Genomic DNA, 18,836 nt, shown 5'->3' on the forward strand with positions numbered 1-18,836 from the left:
ATGTAAAAATGATATATCGCGGAGAACACATAAGACTGAAGCGTGTTATCGATATCGCTCACCACCTTCTCGCAATTCTGTTGAGCAATACGTACGACTACGTTATACATAAATAAAATATCAATTAAATAAGAGTAAAAAAACTATAAACTATAATTTTTCCTTAACAGTTAATATTTAATTATTATTATGCAACTTTAAATATTACGCTAAACTTAATTTTTTAAATGTAAGAATTTTTTTAAAAGCATATTGGCCAAGACTAAATTTTTATGCACTACGTTTTTAAATGTCTATTTTTATGTTTATAAATATTTATTTAATTATATATTTATATCTTTTATATTTATAAATTTCAGTTTTATAACAGCATACTTGTAAATATATCAAAATCTGGTAGGAAGAGAATTAATAAATTAGAAATAAATAAATAACGTCGTGCATCGTTAACTCATCAACTCGAGACTCGAGATTCGAAATCACCACATCAGCTATAGCTCGGGAGAGAAGGAGACAGCAGATCATATATGTCCTTCTCCACCTCTCAAAGCTTGCCGAAGTGTGCCGAAGTGTCAATTGTACAACAGATATGGTTTTTGCTTTGACGTGCGTGATCGTGAAATTCTCATCACTTGCTGTTACAACGTCGTAGCGTGCGGACGACTCGTGAGGCGTTCGTATAACTATTCGGGCACTTTACCCGCAACCGCGCGTATTACGTACGTGAGTTAGTAAGGTGTAAAAATAATTGTGAATAAGCAGTTAAACAATAAAAGTTGTTTGTCCGGGAGTAGTCACAGTATGCGGACGTAAGTCTTATCGCGATAGAGACAGTGCCCTGCGACAGCGCGTACCACTGAAACTCGAGTGACGCTATTACGTCTTAATACGTTAATTGAAATGCGAATTTACTTTGTAATAAAATTCAATATAGGTCTTTTGTGTTGGGAGAACGTCATAGCGGACATTATCGCGAGGCGTTTTTTTTAACGTCCTGGCACGTAATCCGTAGGCGCGTCACACGTATGAGTCACTACAAGAACACAAAGTGGGGATTGTGATTAGGAATAAATCAAGGTCACTTGCCGGGAAAAACAATTTAATACCGAGTTGTAAGATTTTTTACAATGTGTAGCCATCATTACCCACTTACATCAAATTAATTACGAGTGTACGTTGCAATTGCGTTGTTACGCGACATTGCGGAACACTTCCGATAGTATTACGTGAGTCATGTAAAACGTTTGAGTGTGCGTGTGCGATTTCTTTTGCACCGCACTGTTATTCCGGGTGTCGTTGATATCTGAAAGTGAATTGATAACAGTTCTCTATTGTGTGGAACAATTAACTATCTACTGTGAGGAATACTTTTACCTGTCACTGCAGAGAACAATCGATATTCTTACGGGATTAAACCGATCCTGGTGGAGCGAGCCGTCGAATCCGGAACGTATTCCTGTAACAAAAAAAGAAAAGATTATCAATCAGAGGGGTCCTTTTTGGCGGTGAAATGAAGAGCAACAATAACGATTATTTATTATTTATAATTAATGTTTATTATTTATAACGTTTGTTCGGTCATAACTTTAGTTTAAAAAACACGAACTTAAATAATTTAACTAATTTTGCGTTCTGAAAAAATGTAAAGCTGATTTATATCTCTCAGCACATTGCAGGTCTATTGAACATTACCGGCAAACCTATTCTAATGCCTATGGTTCACTCTTTTTTATATCACTTCCAGTATCATCTAAAAATGTTGTTAGCATGTTTTTAGCTCATTCAGACATATTCGAAGATGTTTCTTTGTTCTTGCAATATTAAATAAATTTTTTATCCTACTGCTGGAATAACTGTATCTTATTGTTAGAGAGGTTCATAGAGAGGGGGCCGCATACAAATTAGTATACGCGCATACTAATTTTTACCAGCCAAAACTTTTATCATCTACTTCTAAATTTAAGGAGGAATTTATAAGAGAATTCAAAAAATATGACGAAACAATCAAGAGAACATTATCTCCAAGTTCTAACTCAACTTGAAAAGGCAGTATCAGAAAATAATCTTGATAGCTTAAAAAAATTAAGTAACTTAATTGATAACATAAGTAATGCAGAAGATCAAATAACTTTGAGAGATTATTATGATAGTGCCAGCAACTCTGTTAAAAGCACTAATTTAGTTATCTTAGCTTGTAAACATAATAAAGTAAAAATTTTAGAGTATCTATTTGATAGTGATAGTAAAATTCTAAATAATCTATCTGTTGTTATTGGAAGAAACACTATACTACCAGGTGATAAAGATGAAACGTGCCATAATGCCTTTTATTATGCTATACGTTCGTGCAATATTGAGCTTCTTGATACACTCATTAGCAAATGGCCAGGTAATTATTTTGCTGTTTATTTGGGAGAATTGGATACAATCCTTTCAAGAGCTTATGAAGAATTAAAGTTAAAAAACGTACCATTATCAGACGAAATAGAAATTTTTGTCGAAAATAAGTTAGTAAACCTCCGTTTCTTCTCTAATATTTCTCGAAAAGATAAAAAAGTGCAGAAATGTGTTAACATCAGAGAACGGATTGAATTAACACTTCAAAACATTAACTTATTAAAAACAGATTACTCAAACGCGGAAAAAGCAGATAAAAGGGCTTTATTTGTAGCAAAATCTATTGCACAAAATATTCATATATTAAAGCGGCAGTTGAAATCAACCTATGATATATTACCTTGGGAAGAAATGGAGTTTTGTTTAGTCAGTTTTGTTTCCTCTCACACAAAACGCCAAGAAATTAATCTATTTTATAATGCTACGCTGAATAAAAGCAAAATACTAAATCACCTAGAAAATTTTGCAAAGAAACTTGAAGATATAAAAGATAATATAGGAAGTGTAAATATTGATAAATTTGCTGATTTTCCAAAGTTAAAACGCGAGAAAGTTGTTGCAGAGATTATTAGCAGTTATCCTCAATTTGAAGAGTTGTATGACGATTATCAACAAATTAGGGATATCCATTCTTTAATGAAAATAAGTGATAATATTAAGCTGGCGTTATCAGTTGATCCTAAAAAAAGGGAAGGACAGTTAATTATTACAAGGGTTTTGCAGGTTATCGGTGAGCATTTAAAAAACACATTAGAATCACCCAAGTTATCTAATGATACAAGTGAGCTTTTGCTATTATCGTTACCAAAAAACACAAGACAAATAATTATAGATTTACGTAATTCACTATCACATGCTTATTCACTCTCTAAGAGAACAGAAATTGAGGAAAATACAGATGGTAGTTTTTTTATCGGTGTTCAAAATGATACTAAAAGAATCGATATTGTAATTACTGATATTCTTTACAGTAAGAAGATTAAAACGCTCAGAATGCTTTTAAAACGAATTGCTGATAGCGAAAGCTTAGGTGAGATAAAAGAAATTGCTGAAATATTCAGTAATGTTAAATTGGATGAAATAATACAGGAAAATTTTAAAATGATGGAACACGAGAAGTTTGAAAAACTTATTAAAGAATTAAGTGATAATATAACTGACAAGACGAATTATGAAGAGGAGCTGTTTAATGAAATTAATAATATAATCAGTTGTGCAGAAACTCTGTCAGAAAATATCCAAATTGATTATATTACAGGACATAAATTAATAAAGTTCTTAATCAGTTTGAGTGAAAATCTTAACTTTGACGGCAATTATGATTTTAGAGAAATAAAAGATTTTGTTAATCAAATATTAGAGAATATGACTTTGAAAATAAAGCCTCATAGTCTTAACGAAATTTCTAAGTTGGTAATGAAAATTTTTCGTAGTGTTAGATCAAGAATACGAGATGACGAACTTGCTAGAGTAAACACATTAATTTGCAAAATTTTTTTTTATATTCCTGAATTTGGAACAAGTAATATCAGATGGATTAAGAAATTAAGAGGAATGTTGAATGAAAACGGTTCGTTTATTTCTACTTATAAACAAAGGAAGACTTACGATATAACAGAAGAAGAATATAATAAGCTTACTTTGAAGCTATCTGAACTGAAAAGTATTTTAAGTAATAACGGATTGAGTGACCAATTAATTGAAAAATTACCTTCCTTCAAGAATGATCAAAAATTGCAAACACTAGTAGAAATGCTTGTTCTAGATATAATGTCAATTTTAGGTAGCTCAGGGCATTACTTGGAAAATAATTTACTATCTTTAGACGATAACACTCCTTTGTTAACTGGAAAATGTTTACGTAATCATTTAGCGCATGATAATCCCTTAGTTGACGTTATGTTATCTGATCCTTCAATAGCAGTTGTTTTGAACGCTAAAAAACTTACCGAAGGAAATATAATAAAAACCAAGAAAAAAATTGGCAAGTTGATAAGCGATAATTCCTTCAAGGTGAAAGAGAAATTCGATCAAGACTTAGATACCATTACTAATCAGGAAAGAATGTTTGCTGCTTTGGAAGAAGGAAATCTAGAAAGCTTGAAGGACTGTCTAAAAAGAGGAGCAGATATTAATGCTAGAAGTGTTGATTCTTGGACCACGTTACATTTTGCTGTTAAGGGACCCAGTCTTGAAGTTGTAAAATTCATTCTTGATAAAAATTTAAGCGTTGATGTGAAAGATATTAATGGTCAAAGCTTATTGCATATTGCTGCTGCCCATGGAAGGAAAAATATTGTAGAATTTTTTGTAAAAGCAGGTTTATGTGTTAATGAGCTGGATAAAGTTGACAGAACACCGCTACATGTTGCTGCTCAATATGGTCACGAGGATATTATTAAATTTTTATTAAAAAATAAAGCGAATATTAGTGCCCAAGATAAAAATGGTTTTCCACCTTTACACTATGCAATACATAATAATCATATCAATGTGACCAAAATTTTACTGAAAAAAGATAGAAACGTTGACATCAATGAAACTATAGGTGGTCTTGCCCCGTTGCACGCTGCTACAAAGAGAGGTCATCTAGAGTTAGTTAATTTCTTGCTTCAAAATAAGACAGACGTTAACGTCAGAAATGATGAAGATTGGACACCGTTACATATAGCAGCGTTATACGGCCATCTGGAAATAGTAAATGCTTTAATTTTCAAAAGAGCTGATATTAATGCTAGAGAAATAAATGGTTGGACACCATTACACCATGCAGTAGAAAACGGTCATAAGTTGATAGTAAATATTCTATTGAAGCATGGAGCTAATGTTAATGCTGTCAACAAATTCCACAATAGTACACCTTTGCTCTTTGCGGCAAAAGATGGACACGAGGAAATTGTTAAAGCTCTACTGAAAAATAAAGCCGACGCTAGTATTGCCACTATTACAGGTTATACTCCATTGCATATTGCTGCCCAGAATGGTCATCTAGGAATAGTTGTTGCTCTACTTAAACATGGTGTGGACATTTGTGCTAGGGCTCACCATAATTTTACACCATTATACTGCTCGGCAGTTGGTGGTCATAAGGAAGTTGCTGAAGTTTTAATAAAAAATGGAGCAAAGGTTAATGAAACCACTACTGATTTTACGCCATTACATGCAGCTGCAATGCGAGGCCACAGAGACATTATTAATCTTCTAATAAAAAATAAAGCTAATGTTAATGCTAAATCTTTTGGTGGTATGACACCACTACATGCAGCTGTTCTGAACGGATGCGTAGACATTATTGATCTTTTAATAAAAAGTCAAGCTGAGATTGAGGCTAATTCTTATGACGGTATTGATCTTGTGATAAAAGATATTACATTTAAGGTTACATCTAAGGTTAAAGCTAAATTTTATAGTGGTATGACACCATTGCATCTTGCTACTCTTAACGGCCGTGAAGATATTATCGGTTTTTTAATAAAATATAGAGCTAAAGTAAACACTAGAGCTTTTAATGGTTTTACTCCATTACACACTGCTGTTGTAGAAGGCCACAAAGGTATTGTTAATCTTTTAATAAAAAATAAAGCCCAAATCGATGCAAGAGATTTTGCAGGTAATACTCCATTACATAAAGCCGTGCAAGCAGGTAATAAAGAAATCGTTGAGATTCTGGCAGTAAATGGAGCCAATGTTAATGTTAAGAGCGATGACAACATGACACCATTGCTTTCTGCTATACAATGTAATTACAGAGAAATCGTGGAAGTTCTTATAGCAAGTGGGGCTAATGTTAACGCAGAAGGCATTGAATCTTTGTCACTTCTTGCTGGATACAGTGATATTGCAGAAATTTTGCTAGAAAAAACCTATGTTGATATGAAAGATTCTGAAATTGCTGATCTATTATATTTGACTGCTGGTAAAGGTCATAATGCTCTGATAGCAAGAGAAGCTGATGTTGATGCCATAACTTATAATAATCTACCACCATTATGTTTTGCAGCACAAAAGGGTTATGAGAAAATCGTTCAAATTTTAATAGCAGGTGGTGCTAATGTTAATGTTAAATCTACAGAAAATGTTACACCATTACATCTGGCAGCAGTAAATGGTCATGATAATGTTGTTAAAGTTTTGCTGGATAATAAAGCAAATATTAATGTTAAGAATAATGACAATAGAACACCTGACGAATTAGCAGTGGCACGCGGTCATTTACAAGTAGTTAAATTGTTAATGCAGTGCGAGAAAATAGATATTGTTTTTAAACGTAACGATGATTATACGATATTGCATATTGCTTCAGAAGAAAGTAACTTAGAGATGATAAAATATCTAGTAGATAAGGGATCTGATGTTAATGCTAAAAATGCCTCTGGTTCAAAACCTATACATATCGCAGCTAGAGAAGGTTATAAGGATACTGTAGAGTTTTTTCTTAGTAAGGGGTTAAGTATTAATGACCGTGGTGAATTTAATCAGACATTATTACACTTTGCTGCAATGAAAGGACATTTAGAAGTTGCAAAGTACTTGATATCACAAGGTGCTGACGTTAATGCTAAAGATGCTAATAATGGTTTAACTCCTATGCATGTTGCTGCTAATTTCGGTTATGTAGACTTTATTGAAGTTTTATTAAAAAATGGAGCAGTTTATAACGCTGTTGACAATTCTTTTACAAGACCTTTAGAAATGTCTGATGACGAAAGCGTTATCAGCCTATTAACGGTAACTGAAAAATTGTTTAAGGCTGTAAAACGTAATGGTTTTTCAGAAGTTGAGAATTACATTAAAGCAGGTGCGGTCGTTAACGCCAAAAATATTAATGGAACATCATTATTACATTATGCTGCATGGAAAGGTTATGATAAGATTGTCGATATTCTATTACAAAACAAAGCTGATCCTAATGCAGTTAATAATAAGGGGTTTACCCCTCTACATTATGCTGCTAAGTTCTCTCACTTAAAAGTTGTAAAGCTCCTATTGTCTAATGGTGCAGTGTATAATGCAGTTTCTGATGATGGTAAAACACCATCAGATTTTACTGTAGATAAAAGTATAACTAGTTTATTTAAATTATTGAGTGACTCATTTAAACATGTTAAAAATGATAATTTTCAAGTTATTAATGATCTTAACAAGATAAAGGATATTGATACAGTAAGAGCAATAATGAATGCTTGCGATAGAGAATATAAAACGTTAGTAGTTGCTGCAGTGCATAGTAACTTTTCAAAAGTCGAACTGTTGAAAGATGTATCACAAATTGATGCATCCATTCAGTTTAAAATGGGATTATTGCTTCTCAATCAAGGTGATAATCAGGGTGCCTTAAGTTTGTTTAAAAGCTCATATGAAAAAAGAAAAGAAATACTAGGGTCAGATAATCCTGGCACTTTAGATATTCAGAAATACATAGGCAAAGTATCGTATACACAAGAGGCTTACCAAGAAGCTTTAAACACATTTGAAGAAATTTTCCAGAAACAGAAGGAAATATTGGGTTTGAATGATAAAAATACTTTACATACAAGAAGTACAATTGCTTTAGTGCTGTATAGGCTTGGAAGGAATGAAGAAGCTTTTAATATTTATCAAGAAGTTTGTCCAAAACAAGAAGAATTATTAGGACCAAATCATTCAGATACATTAGAAACTTACTGTCACATGGCAATCGTATTAGAGAAACAAGGCAAACACGAAGAAGCGTTAAATATCAATAGAACAGTTCTTGAAAGAAACAAAGAAATTCATGGTGCAAATCACCAAAATGAAGTGTGTATTGAAAATAATATAGCAGGGATTCTGATTGACCAAGGTAAGTTAGAAGAGGCATTAAAACTTTTTAAAGAGGTTTACGAGAAAAAGAAAGTGATTTTTGGTATTAATAATTCGTACACTTTGGGAACGTTACAAAACATTGCTGCAACATTCTGGCATCAAAAAAAATTTAATGAAGCCTTGAAAACTTTTCAAGAAGTTTTTGATATCCAGAAACGTGTTTTAGGACCAAATAATCCTAATACCCTGCAAACTCAATACAGCATGGCAAATGTACTTTTTGATCATGGTAAATGCATTGATGAGATTCTAGTTGCTCAAGGTAAGTTTGAAGAGGCATTGAAACTTTATAAAGAGGTTTACGAGAAAACGAAAGTGGTTTTTGGTGTTAATCATTCGAGTACTTTGGGAACGTTACAAAACATTGCTGTAACACTCTGCCATCAAGAAAAATTTCATGAAGCCCTGAAAGCCTTTCAAGAAGTTTTTAATATCCAGATAAATGTTTTAGGACGAAATAACCCTAATACCTTGCATACTCAATACAACATAGCAAAAGTACTTTTTGAACAAGGTAAATGGATTGGTGCACTTCAAACCTTCAAAGAATGTTTTAACCAACTCAAAGCTATTTTTGGACCAAGTCATCCCACTGTTTTGGATATTTTAAAAAAGATAAAACATATTAAGATTGTACTTAAGTTTATAGATGACGATCGATCGGAAATTCTCGAGTATCTGCAGAAAGACATTAACATTGCTGCTAGTAATGGTAATATACAAGCTATCCGTCGCCTATTAAAAGGTGGAGTTGATGTCAATGACAAAGACATTGATGGAAGAACACCGTTACATTACGCTGTTAACAGTGGCCAGGTAAGTGTTGTGAACATCTTACTAGAAAACGGAGCTGATGTTACTCGAGTTACTAATAAAGGTAACACACCATTACACACTGCTACTTTTAAAGGTTACAAAGAATTTGTTGAAGTTTTATTACAACATGTAAGTCATGATAAATTAAACAATTTCATAAATGCTAAAACCGCTGCTAGCGGTGCTACATCGCTTCACGTCGCAGCCAAGAATGGTTTTTTGGCTATTACGAAGTCCTTATTGAAGCGAGGTGCAATTTATAACATTAAGAATAATGAAGGCAAAACACCTCTTGATCTTTCTAAGGACCGAAATGTTAATGACTTACTGAAGCTAGTTGAAGAAATGTTTAAAGATGCAAAAAATGGTAACCTTGAAATAATCAGCAAATTAAAAGCGGTAAAACCTGATGAGTTTGTAGTTGTAACAAATGCTCGTAATAATCAAGGAAATACATTATTGCAAGTTGCTGTAGCTAATAGGCACAAGAATGTTGCGAGTAAATTGTTAAAAATGCTAACTGTTACAAATGCCAAATAAAAATTAACAATTAGTTGTTAATATTATATAGAGAGAGGCGTTAAAAGTTTAAAACTGTAACGTTGTTGAAATATTACGTAACAATTAAGTTAATGATTTTTACGAAATTGAGCTTCAGTGATTTGCTATGAAGAGTAGAGTTAGCAAAATATTTCTATCTTTTCGTCATACTATAAATTCTACTTTAATTCTCTTAATTGTTTTGACAGTTATATGATAAGGGCTATATACCACCATACTGCCTAAACCTTAATAACACTCCAATTTATGAATTTTATAAATATATGAATTAATAAAGGTGCTACGAAACACGTTCAGAACATTTAAAATTTTTAGGCATTGTAACATCTTACTTAATTGGAATAGTTGAAATTAGATGAATGGAAATTAAATCTATTAATTCTTTATTTGCTTTGTGACCAATTGTAAGTTCTGTCTAATACCACTTTTCAAGTCACTTTTTCTTACTTTTTATATTTGAATTTCTAAAAACGTAGAAGGATATACCTTTTGTGGCGTTCTGCTTTTCTCTCTTTAAAAGTATTGGTCTTTTTCTTACCATATTTGGTTTTCAGTGCATTTAGCCGCTTAAAGTACCTTTTTACATTTGCGTTTTTTAAATTGCGCATTATAATCAAAATGTGGCTGTCCTGTTTTGTCTGAAAGTATAAGCAGACTTTTCTTATTTTGAGATGTAATAAAAGATAATGCCTATCTTTCAGTTACAGCGTGTGCAGTCTTGCCTATGCGAGGGATATAGTCAGCTTGCGATTGTGGTGTTATAATTGATATAGGATGTAGGGAATATTTAGGACCACGAGAGGCAACATCTGTTACAAACATGATTTGATTGCGGCTACGATGAAAAGAATTGATGATTCTCTCGCGTTGTCTTGCAGTTTTAAATCACCATCATGATGTTAAAACGCTGTAGAGAAAGTGCAGGTATTATAGGATGTACCTTAAGTCGTGCTTAAGATAACTTGAGAACTATTAAAGATATATATCCGAACTTAGTTTTTATTAGGTTGTAATGTTAAATGTTTGTGATGATGATTATCATAATAATACCTTAAGGTATCCTATCAAATTTTGTTTATTTATAGTAAGTTTAATATTATATCAGTTTTTTCGAGGGTAGATTTTGGTGTAATGTGGAACATACCGTGTAATGCGGATCAGCTTATTAATCTTGCAAAAAAAAATTTTTCTCGTATTTTGATGCATATTAACGATCAAGTAGTCTATAAGGTAAAAATACCCAGACATATACCTATATCTGGACTTTATTATTCATAAGTATAATGTATAACGCGAATTAAAATCAGAGATAAAAATATTTTTTCTTGTAGTTTGAAACTTTAGTTATAATATCCAAATCGTTATTTCCATAAATTTATATTTTTTTAAAGGTATCCAGACATGGTACGTGTCCAGGTATTGGTACATTTACCTACTCTTAAGTGTCCGGCGAGTATTGGTACTTTTATCTCTCTCTCTCTCTCTCTTAAAATAATTATTATATTATAATTTATTATAAACTCTAATTTTTGTACTTTTTGTAACAATGTCATGCAAATGTAAGTAACATGTTTAAAACTTTTACTCGAATCATAATAAAATATACAGGCTGTCACTTAATTTGCGCTTACTATTTGTACAGCAATTTTTCTTAAAATCAAAAATTAAGTCGAAAAGTCTTGAGTCATTTTTTTCTATAATACTTAATAAAGCAGTAATTATTGTATAAAGTCAATGCAAGTAGTTATCGTTAGGATGGGAAGAAGAATGGGAAGTCCCGATTTTTTATCGACTTCCGATGACATATCAATGAAGTGACGCATATCCCTTGTTACGGATTTTTGCGACACTCGATAAGTTGCGGGGAGCTTGGTATCTTTCAATACTGGACCTAAAAAACGAATATTGGTAAGTGCCTTTATCTTCGAAAAGCAAAAAGATTACCACATTTATTGTGCTCGGGCAAAAGTCTGATGCAATTCAGGGTCATGTTCTCATTCACAGGTCGTTCGGACTGCACTTTGTCTCCGTAACGTTCCAATTATTGGACACCAGAGCTGGAACTCAACGGTGTTTGCCTGCCTAGACGATATCATCGTTTATAGCCGGACCTTCAACCCCTGCGTGTTACAAGAAGTATTCCACTGGCTCCGAAAAGCGCGCTTTCGACTCAGTTCCGACAAGTGCCAGTTTTGCATCAATTGCATTAACTATCATTTACTGCGAGGACATCCGGACCGACCTGAGAAGATTATAGTGTCATCACCAACTGGCCCGTTCCATAGGGCGTATGGCAAATATGACATTTCCTGGGAGTGGTATCTTGGTTATTGAAAGATTCGCCATCATTACCGTTCTGCTTATCGCATTTGTACGTAAACAGGCCAAGGAAACCACCGAAGACAGATAATGTATCCCGACTTCACGCGGCAGTTCATTCTACAGACAGATGTCCAACAGGATTTATGGCCGTCCTAAACGCAATACATCCCGAAGGAGAGCGGATGATCGCGTACGCAAACCGCACGCTCAATAAGGCTAAACGTGTAATTATCTAGACTGGAGTATCTGGCTGTCTAGGACATAAAGCGGATGCGTGACTGTCTAGAAGGATACCATCTCATTATTATCATCCGACAATCAATCCGGAAGGGCACTCTCAACAAGATGGCCTGTTACGTTAACCTGGGACCCGAGCCAAACTATAAAGTGGTCACGATACCAATATATATGTAACGCTCCGCGAAGACTGCATCCCAGGAAGTACCGGACATCAGGATAAAAGGCGACTCATTCTTCAAGCATGTGCACAACTTCGACTTTGAAGAAAGCCGGCGAAGGGATAGTGGAAAGAGTGCATCCCCAAGGAACAACAGACCATGATCTCGAACCGCTACCATGCACTTACAGCTATAGATATTTGGATATCTGCATGGGAACATCCAAAATAATTGCGCGAATAGCAGAACAATTTTACTTGCCTGGCATTGCACAGTACACGTGCCAGAATTGTCTCGTGCGCAAGGCCGTCCAGGAGAAACTACTTTTTAGTTTGTTTTGACGAATACTACATGCTCTTAAAATTTGGTACTTTTTTGAACACCCTGTATATTAATTATTCTTAAATTTTTAGTTATTATTTTCATTATTTCATAATAATTATTTTAATATAGATTTACTAAATAATATGATACATACAGAAGTATCAACAAATAAAAATATATTTTTATTATATATTATATATTTTTATTTTTATATATTTTTATATATTTTTTTTCCAAGGAAATCATAATATTTGTTACAAATATTATGATTTTCTTGAAAGACTAATTACTTATATAAGGAAATAAATAATTCTTCACACATATAGAAAATAACTTCGTCAGCCAGTGATTAAACAGCAATTAATTATATGGGCCGCAGTTATAGTCGAGTAATAAATTAATAATTTGCTATTCTTCAAGTATGTTTATAATATATATATATTATTTCTACATACATTTTATAAAAATAAGTTTTACTGCTTATAAAATGTTATAATTGCAAAATACATTAATCACATCAATATAAGAAGAAGAAAAATATATAAACGTTCAAATGTTGACATTATTAACAGCGTTACTAAGGAAAAGTCACATTTGAAAGAAATTAAAGTAAGTTAAAAGAAAGGTAAGAAAATTAGAATTTATGTTAAAGAAAGAAGATGCGGAAGTAGAGCATACAAACTTTTTGAAAATTTTCTTATTATTAACCAACCCAATGCGAAATGTTACAATCATTCTTTCAAAAATAGAATTTTCTTGCATGTTCTAATTTTCTGAGAAGTACCTAATATATATATTTAATTTAGATTTAATTTATATTTAATTAAATTTTATAAATTTTATATTAAGATCCCGTGTATTTTATTCCTTAAAATTTATCAACTGAGATTCCCAAGAACAAAGAAAATGTAATAAGAAAAAATAACAATTCTATAACACAAGTAAAAATTTATTAATTTTTACATGCTATAACTATTTATGTATTATATATTATATAATTATATAACTATATATAATTACAAATATGCATGTAAATTATATAGTTAACTATAAATATGTTAACTAATTTTATGCATGTACCTATATATACACACTTTACTATTATAAGTATTATTGTAACTGCGTGGTAGTATAGTGATATAGTATAAGAAATTTTAATTTATTTGTAATTATTGTTTATTTCTTTAAGGTAAAATATTATCAAAATTAATATTACTACGCAAAGTTATACTTGCATTTGTAAATATACATATATTTTGTTTATCGGAGTGTAATTTATCGATTTTTAATATATTTCTATATTTTAACATAAATATACATATAAATGTGTCTTTTTTACTTACTTACACATCTGTTGATATAACATTTTTAATTTGAACACAAACAGATCTAATGTGTGCACCACGTGATCATAATCACCCTGCGGCTTCACTTCCCTTGCCCAGAAAGAAACCTGAAACAGGCCATCCCGATCTTTTTCGTGGGACCGTTGAAAGCCTCTTGTACATTATCGCCAGTATATATATTCATTTTCGAAATTGATATACGTTCATTTTCCGACACTGCCGACATAAAACATCATTTTGGTGCTACATCTGCAAATTGCGCGGTTTCATCTGATAATGCACAATTTAATTTTACTTAATTTTAGTCCTCCACCACCCCCGCCAACTTTTATATATTGGCGGTTCTCTTTTCTTTGGATATATATGTGCTTTTTTATTTATTTTTTTTCTTGTCGTACAATGTACAATATATAACAATGTATATCATTACAATTTATAATTTTTTAATCTATTTGACGTAAAAAATAGAAAGTATAGGTACAGAATTATAAAATACAAAAAATTTGAATTGAGATATTTACATATATACATATACATATTTATTATTATGAGATATTCTGCACATTTATTATGATGTTACATTTTTATGAGATATTACATTTATATCATATGTTTATATAAAATGCAATAAATTACATATTATGTATGTATGTACATACATTTGCAGATTACATATGTAGCACGGACACGCACTAAAATGATGTTTTATCGGCAGTGTCGGAAAATGAACGTGGCTACGTAGTACCTAGGTGGTCGCACGGTAGCACTACAATCGTTGCGTTGCGTTGGAAAACATTGGAAAATAAGGAGCGTCCTGGAGCCTGGAGCTTTCAATCGCGAAAGAATTGATAATAATCGATATTGTTTAACAGAAACGTCACAACATGTAAGTTAAGAACTTGTTTTGTATATACATGTTGTACAATTTTATTCAAATTCTGATATTTAACGTTAATTTATCATGATTTATAGACATAACCTTAATTACATTACGCGTAATCACGATCATATAAACGTAAAACGATATATATGATCGTGCGTGTAATCACGAACTTATATTTGTTTGCATTAGCACTTATCTACGACATGTAAAAAATTGACAAAGAATTTTCGGTATCATATATTATATATATTACTAATATAATATATATTACTAATCTCTTTTTATTTGGTATCAGGTCTTCTCTGACAAAACCAAAATCCGAGATGACGCCAGAGGAATTGGCGAAGAGAGAGGAAGAAGAATTTAACACCGGGCCTCTTTCAGTTCTGACGCAATCCGTTAAGAATAATACCCAAGTGTTAATAAATTGCAGGAACAATAAAAAGCTATTGGGCCGAGTAAAGGCCTTTGACAGACATTGCAACATGGTTTTGGAAAATGTGAAGGAGATGTGGACGGAATTACCACGCACGGGGAAAGGCAAGAAAAAGGTATGTATAACAATCACGTGTACTTCTAGTAAATTATTCAAATCTAATTTTGTCATTGACTAATCCGAAAGGTATTAATTCAAATTTACTATAATTTTATTTTAAACTTTGGATAGTGACAATTATTTGATGCCTATGCTGTATATGCAGTTATATTTTTAATATTTAAAAATTATTAGCTTATGCTGATTAAGTTTTAAATTTAGAAAGAAGAGAATATAATTAACAGATGTTGATGCTTCAAGAAGTAATAAATATTCTGATCTATTAAAGATATTCCATTCCTTGTAAAAAAAGTCAGACAAAAAATTAATTGAAAATTAAATATAAGTATCTTTTATAAATAATTTTTATATTATACTAACTGCGATATCTGCAAACAGGCCAAACCGGTAAACAAAGACAGATTTATTCCAAAGATGTTTCTACGTGGCGATTCCGTCATCTTGGTTCTGAGGAATCCACTGGCAACTGCGGCAGGAAAGTAATTAAGGATAACTTTAATTTTTATGGATTTTAATATTACTAAGGCTAATGCTATAATAAAGGAAATAAAAACTTTTTGATATGAACGCAACAGCGTTTATTAAGTAACGCTCGATGAATTTTATTCTGCACGAATTCCTAATCTTATACATAATCCGTTAAATATATTAAGTAAAAAAAAATTGTATTAAGCAGGACATGTTTATTTCTTATGAATTGTGTTACAATATTATCAATCCTTTTCGGCGATTGCGGTTAAATGTTTATCAATCTCTTGCTCGGTCAGTATGCTGTAACAAAAAAAATTGTTAATAAAGATAAGTACGACAGTGGAAATAAAAATTTGACACGCATATGAAATATTAAAATCAAAATTATGTCGTCAATTACCGAAATTTGGGATTGTCCTTCGATACAACTCCCACTTCAATTTCCGTTGGTTTAAAGTCTACAGACAATACCGTAGACAGACAAGTAATGGCTAGCTGTATGGTCTCGTCGTAATCGTAATTCTGTTTCTTCTTCAATTTCTTCTCGAGATAGGAATTAGCTTCCGTTTGCTTCGCCCCGACGGAAATGGCTCTATAACCGCAGAAATATCCCGCCGGATCGGCCTTGTAGATGCACGGACCTTTCTCTTTGTCGTAAGCGATGAGCATCATGGAACACCCGAGGGGTCGCATCTCCGCATTCTGCGTGTAAACTTGACTAATGTCGGCGATACGCTGGCACAGAGCGTCCACAGGTATCTCGTAGCCGTACTTATACTTAAAATGAGCCGCTTCGTATCGCGCGCGTTGCACTTGGGACTTGCTGTCGGCTGTGGAATAGAGGAGTTGAAAAATAGCGTAGGATTTCGACACGGTCAAAAGTTATCCGAACTCACCTATCATACCAGTCATGACACAACCGATGTACTCGGTCAGCTGAAATACATGGGTGACGCTGCAGGCATCGAGCAACTTGTCCTGTAAAGGAAAACAATGTATCACTTGGACATTACATAAATATGAATATTATCTGAACCATGTATTTCTAAGTATTGGGCGATCATTTCCAACAAAAATTTAAGTCGACAAGATACGCGAAAAAATGAAAAACGCTAAATTGAGCAAGTTTCTGATCAGAGTTTCAGGTGAAAAGATCCTTAGGAGGTTAACTTACGGGCACTTTCTTCTGTGTCGCGAAAACGACCGTCCCGTCCCCTTTGACGGCTACTGACGTCAGGCCACCTTGATTGATGGCTTTGAAGGCGTATTCTGCGTGAAATACGAGAGAGAGACACACGTTAACAAGTTTCAAAATGCGGATCACGCCAAGTCATCGGCGTACACATTGTAGGTTAGGCGATCCACACTATCCAGACCAGCGCGGGGACGCCGATAGTACGATAATTGTTCCTGTCGTGCTTAGAGATATATTTTCTGATCCTTACCTACTTGGTAAAGCCGGCCTTCCGGCGAAAAGATCGTGATATGCCTGTCAAAACCAGCACTACTCCCGCGCGCCATGTTTGCTAATACAGAAATCGCCGATTGATTGCGCTTCCCGACCGAGGTGAAAACCTGAAAACTCCGATGAAAACGTCAAATCATATAGGTCTGTTCTTTGCAGTTGAACTTTCTGCACCGGTGCAGAAAGTTTGACACTAAAAAATATATTATCGACAAGGTACTATTATTAGGGGTTAATTCCAATTACGATTGATTTAATCCGTATAATTAATTGAAATCGGCAAAATTGCTCATTGTAGAATTTCTAACAGTATAATTCAATGTCCCTGATTTAAATCTTTCCCTTCGGACGTCTTCCACCAATCACAACGAAGACGCGCCCACGTGTTCGAAGAAACATAACCTGTTTCCACGTGCGCTCGTGGATAACTTTGATCTTCTTGTGCAACAAAAATTGCATATGTTGCTGGATATACAATTTTTATTTTCGGGCATAGGCGAGAAGATTTATTTCTAGACATAGGAAATCATTGACAAGACGGAATGTCCCGTTTAATAGTGAAAAATTTGCCGAAAGGTGTACGTAGATGAAATCATCTGATATCTTTTTATTTAATGTAATATGTAATATATATTTATATTTATATGTATATATTTTATTTTGCACAGGTCACGGATACCAAATTGAAAGAATTATTCAGTCAAAAGGGCATTGTGACCGATGTACAATTGAAGTACAAAGATGGCAAGTTTCGACGATTTGCATTTATTGGCTACAAAACAGAGGAACAGGCGAAATTGGCGCAAACCTACTTTGATAAAACGTGCATCGATACTTGTATAATATCTGTTGAGCATTGTGCAAATTTAGGTACGTACAGCTATAAATAATTATGTTATCTAGTAATCTAACAATTTTATAAAATGATATGTGAACGTGATTTTGTATGTATGATATTTTAGGTGACCCTTCAAAGCCAAGATCGTGGAGCAAATATGCAAATGACAGTTCTTACAACAAAGCTAATGAAACGTCTGACGCTAAGTCAAAAGGGAAACCGATAGATTCGGCGGGAAAGAACGATATAGGGGAAACTAAGAACAAAAGTGACGTAAAGAAGAAAAAGAAAAAGGCAGACAAAAAGGAGAGTGATGAAGTTAAGAAAGCACTCGAGAAGGTATATATAATTATTTTCTAATTTTTTAAATTAATAGATTTTAACTTGTATTCTTTCTGTCAGTTAAGAGAAAATTGTTTATTAAATTGTCTGCAATTATGTTGGATTTAGCACAAGGATGATCCTTTATTTATGGAGTTTCTTGAAACACATACTGGTAAGGATGCAAAAGCAGTCTGGAAAAACGATATTGATGTGCCAGCGAAAGAAGAAGCTACCGAGGAATCTGATGACGAGTCTGAAGACGAGGAAGATGATAAATCTAAAAAAAATACA

The 18,836-nt window shown here is 33.0% G+C and overlaps 3 protein-coding genes across 6 annotated transcripts; 2 read left to right on the top strand and 1 right to left on the bottom strand.

The window, feature by feature from the left end:
- The first annotated feature begins 595 nt into the window (after nucleotides 1–595).
- Nucleotides 596–14,793, top strand: LOC112460398. Of its 4 annotated transcripts, XM_025025052.1 has the most exons (3): nucleotides 596–10,542; nucleotides 11,010–11,526; nucleotides 11,623–11,730. In XM_025025052.1, the coding sequence occupies exon 1, from the start codon at nucleotides 1,993–1,995 to the stop codon at nucleotides 9,595–9,597; it is 7,605 nt and encodes a 2,534-aa protein (XP_024880820.1). In that variant the 5' UTR covers nucleotides 596–1,992; the 3' UTR covers nucleotides 9,598–10,542; nucleotides 11,010–11,526; nucleotides 11,623–11,730. The 4 variants fall into 4 exon arrangements, with proteins under 4 accessions (XP_024880820.1, XP_024880821.1, XP_024880819.1 ...); XM_025025053.1 differs by lacking the exons at nucleotides 11,010–11,526; nucleotides 11,623–11,730 and adding an exon at nucleotides 14,724–14,793; XM_025025051.1 differs by having other exon boundaries at nucleotides 596–11,526.
- Nucleotides 14,786–16,003, top strand: LOC112460401 (probable small nuclear ribonucleoprotein Sm D2). Its single transcript, XM_025025059.1, has 3 exons — nucleotides 14,786–14,894; nucleotides 15,187–15,442; nucleotides 15,826–16,003. Coding segments are annotated over exons 1-3 (363 nt in total). The 5' UTR covers nucleotides 14,786–14,892; the 3' UTR covers nucleotides 15,931–16,003.
- A 21-nt stretch (nucleotides 16,004–16,024) lies between these two features.
- Nucleotides 16,025–17,489, bottom strand: LOC112460400 (proteasome subunit alpha type-6-like). Its single transcript, XM_025025058.1, has 5 exons — nucleotides 17,364–17,489; nucleotides 17,093–17,187; nucleotides 16,815–16,896; nucleotides 16,319–16,748; nucleotides 16,025–16,218 (listed from the first exon to the last, which is right to left on the bottom strand). Exons 1-5 carry the CDS (start codon nucleotides 17,437–17,439, stop codon nucleotides 16,161–16,163), a joined length of 741 nt encoding a protein of 246 aa, XP_024880826.1. The 5' UTR covers nucleotides 17,440–17,489; the 3' UTR covers nucleotides 16,025–16,160.
- Nucleotides 17,490–18,836: the final 1,347 nt, after the last annotated feature.

This window comes from Temnothorax curvispinosus, unplaced genomic scaffold (genome assembly GCF_003070985.1).
Source record: "Temnothorax curvispinosus isolate PA1 unplaced genomic scaffold, ASM307098v1 QBEX01010484.1, whole genome shotgun sequence".
NCBI classification, from domain to species: Eukaryota; Metazoa; Arthropoda; class Insecta; order Hymenoptera; family Formicidae; genus Temnothorax; species Temnothorax curvispinosus.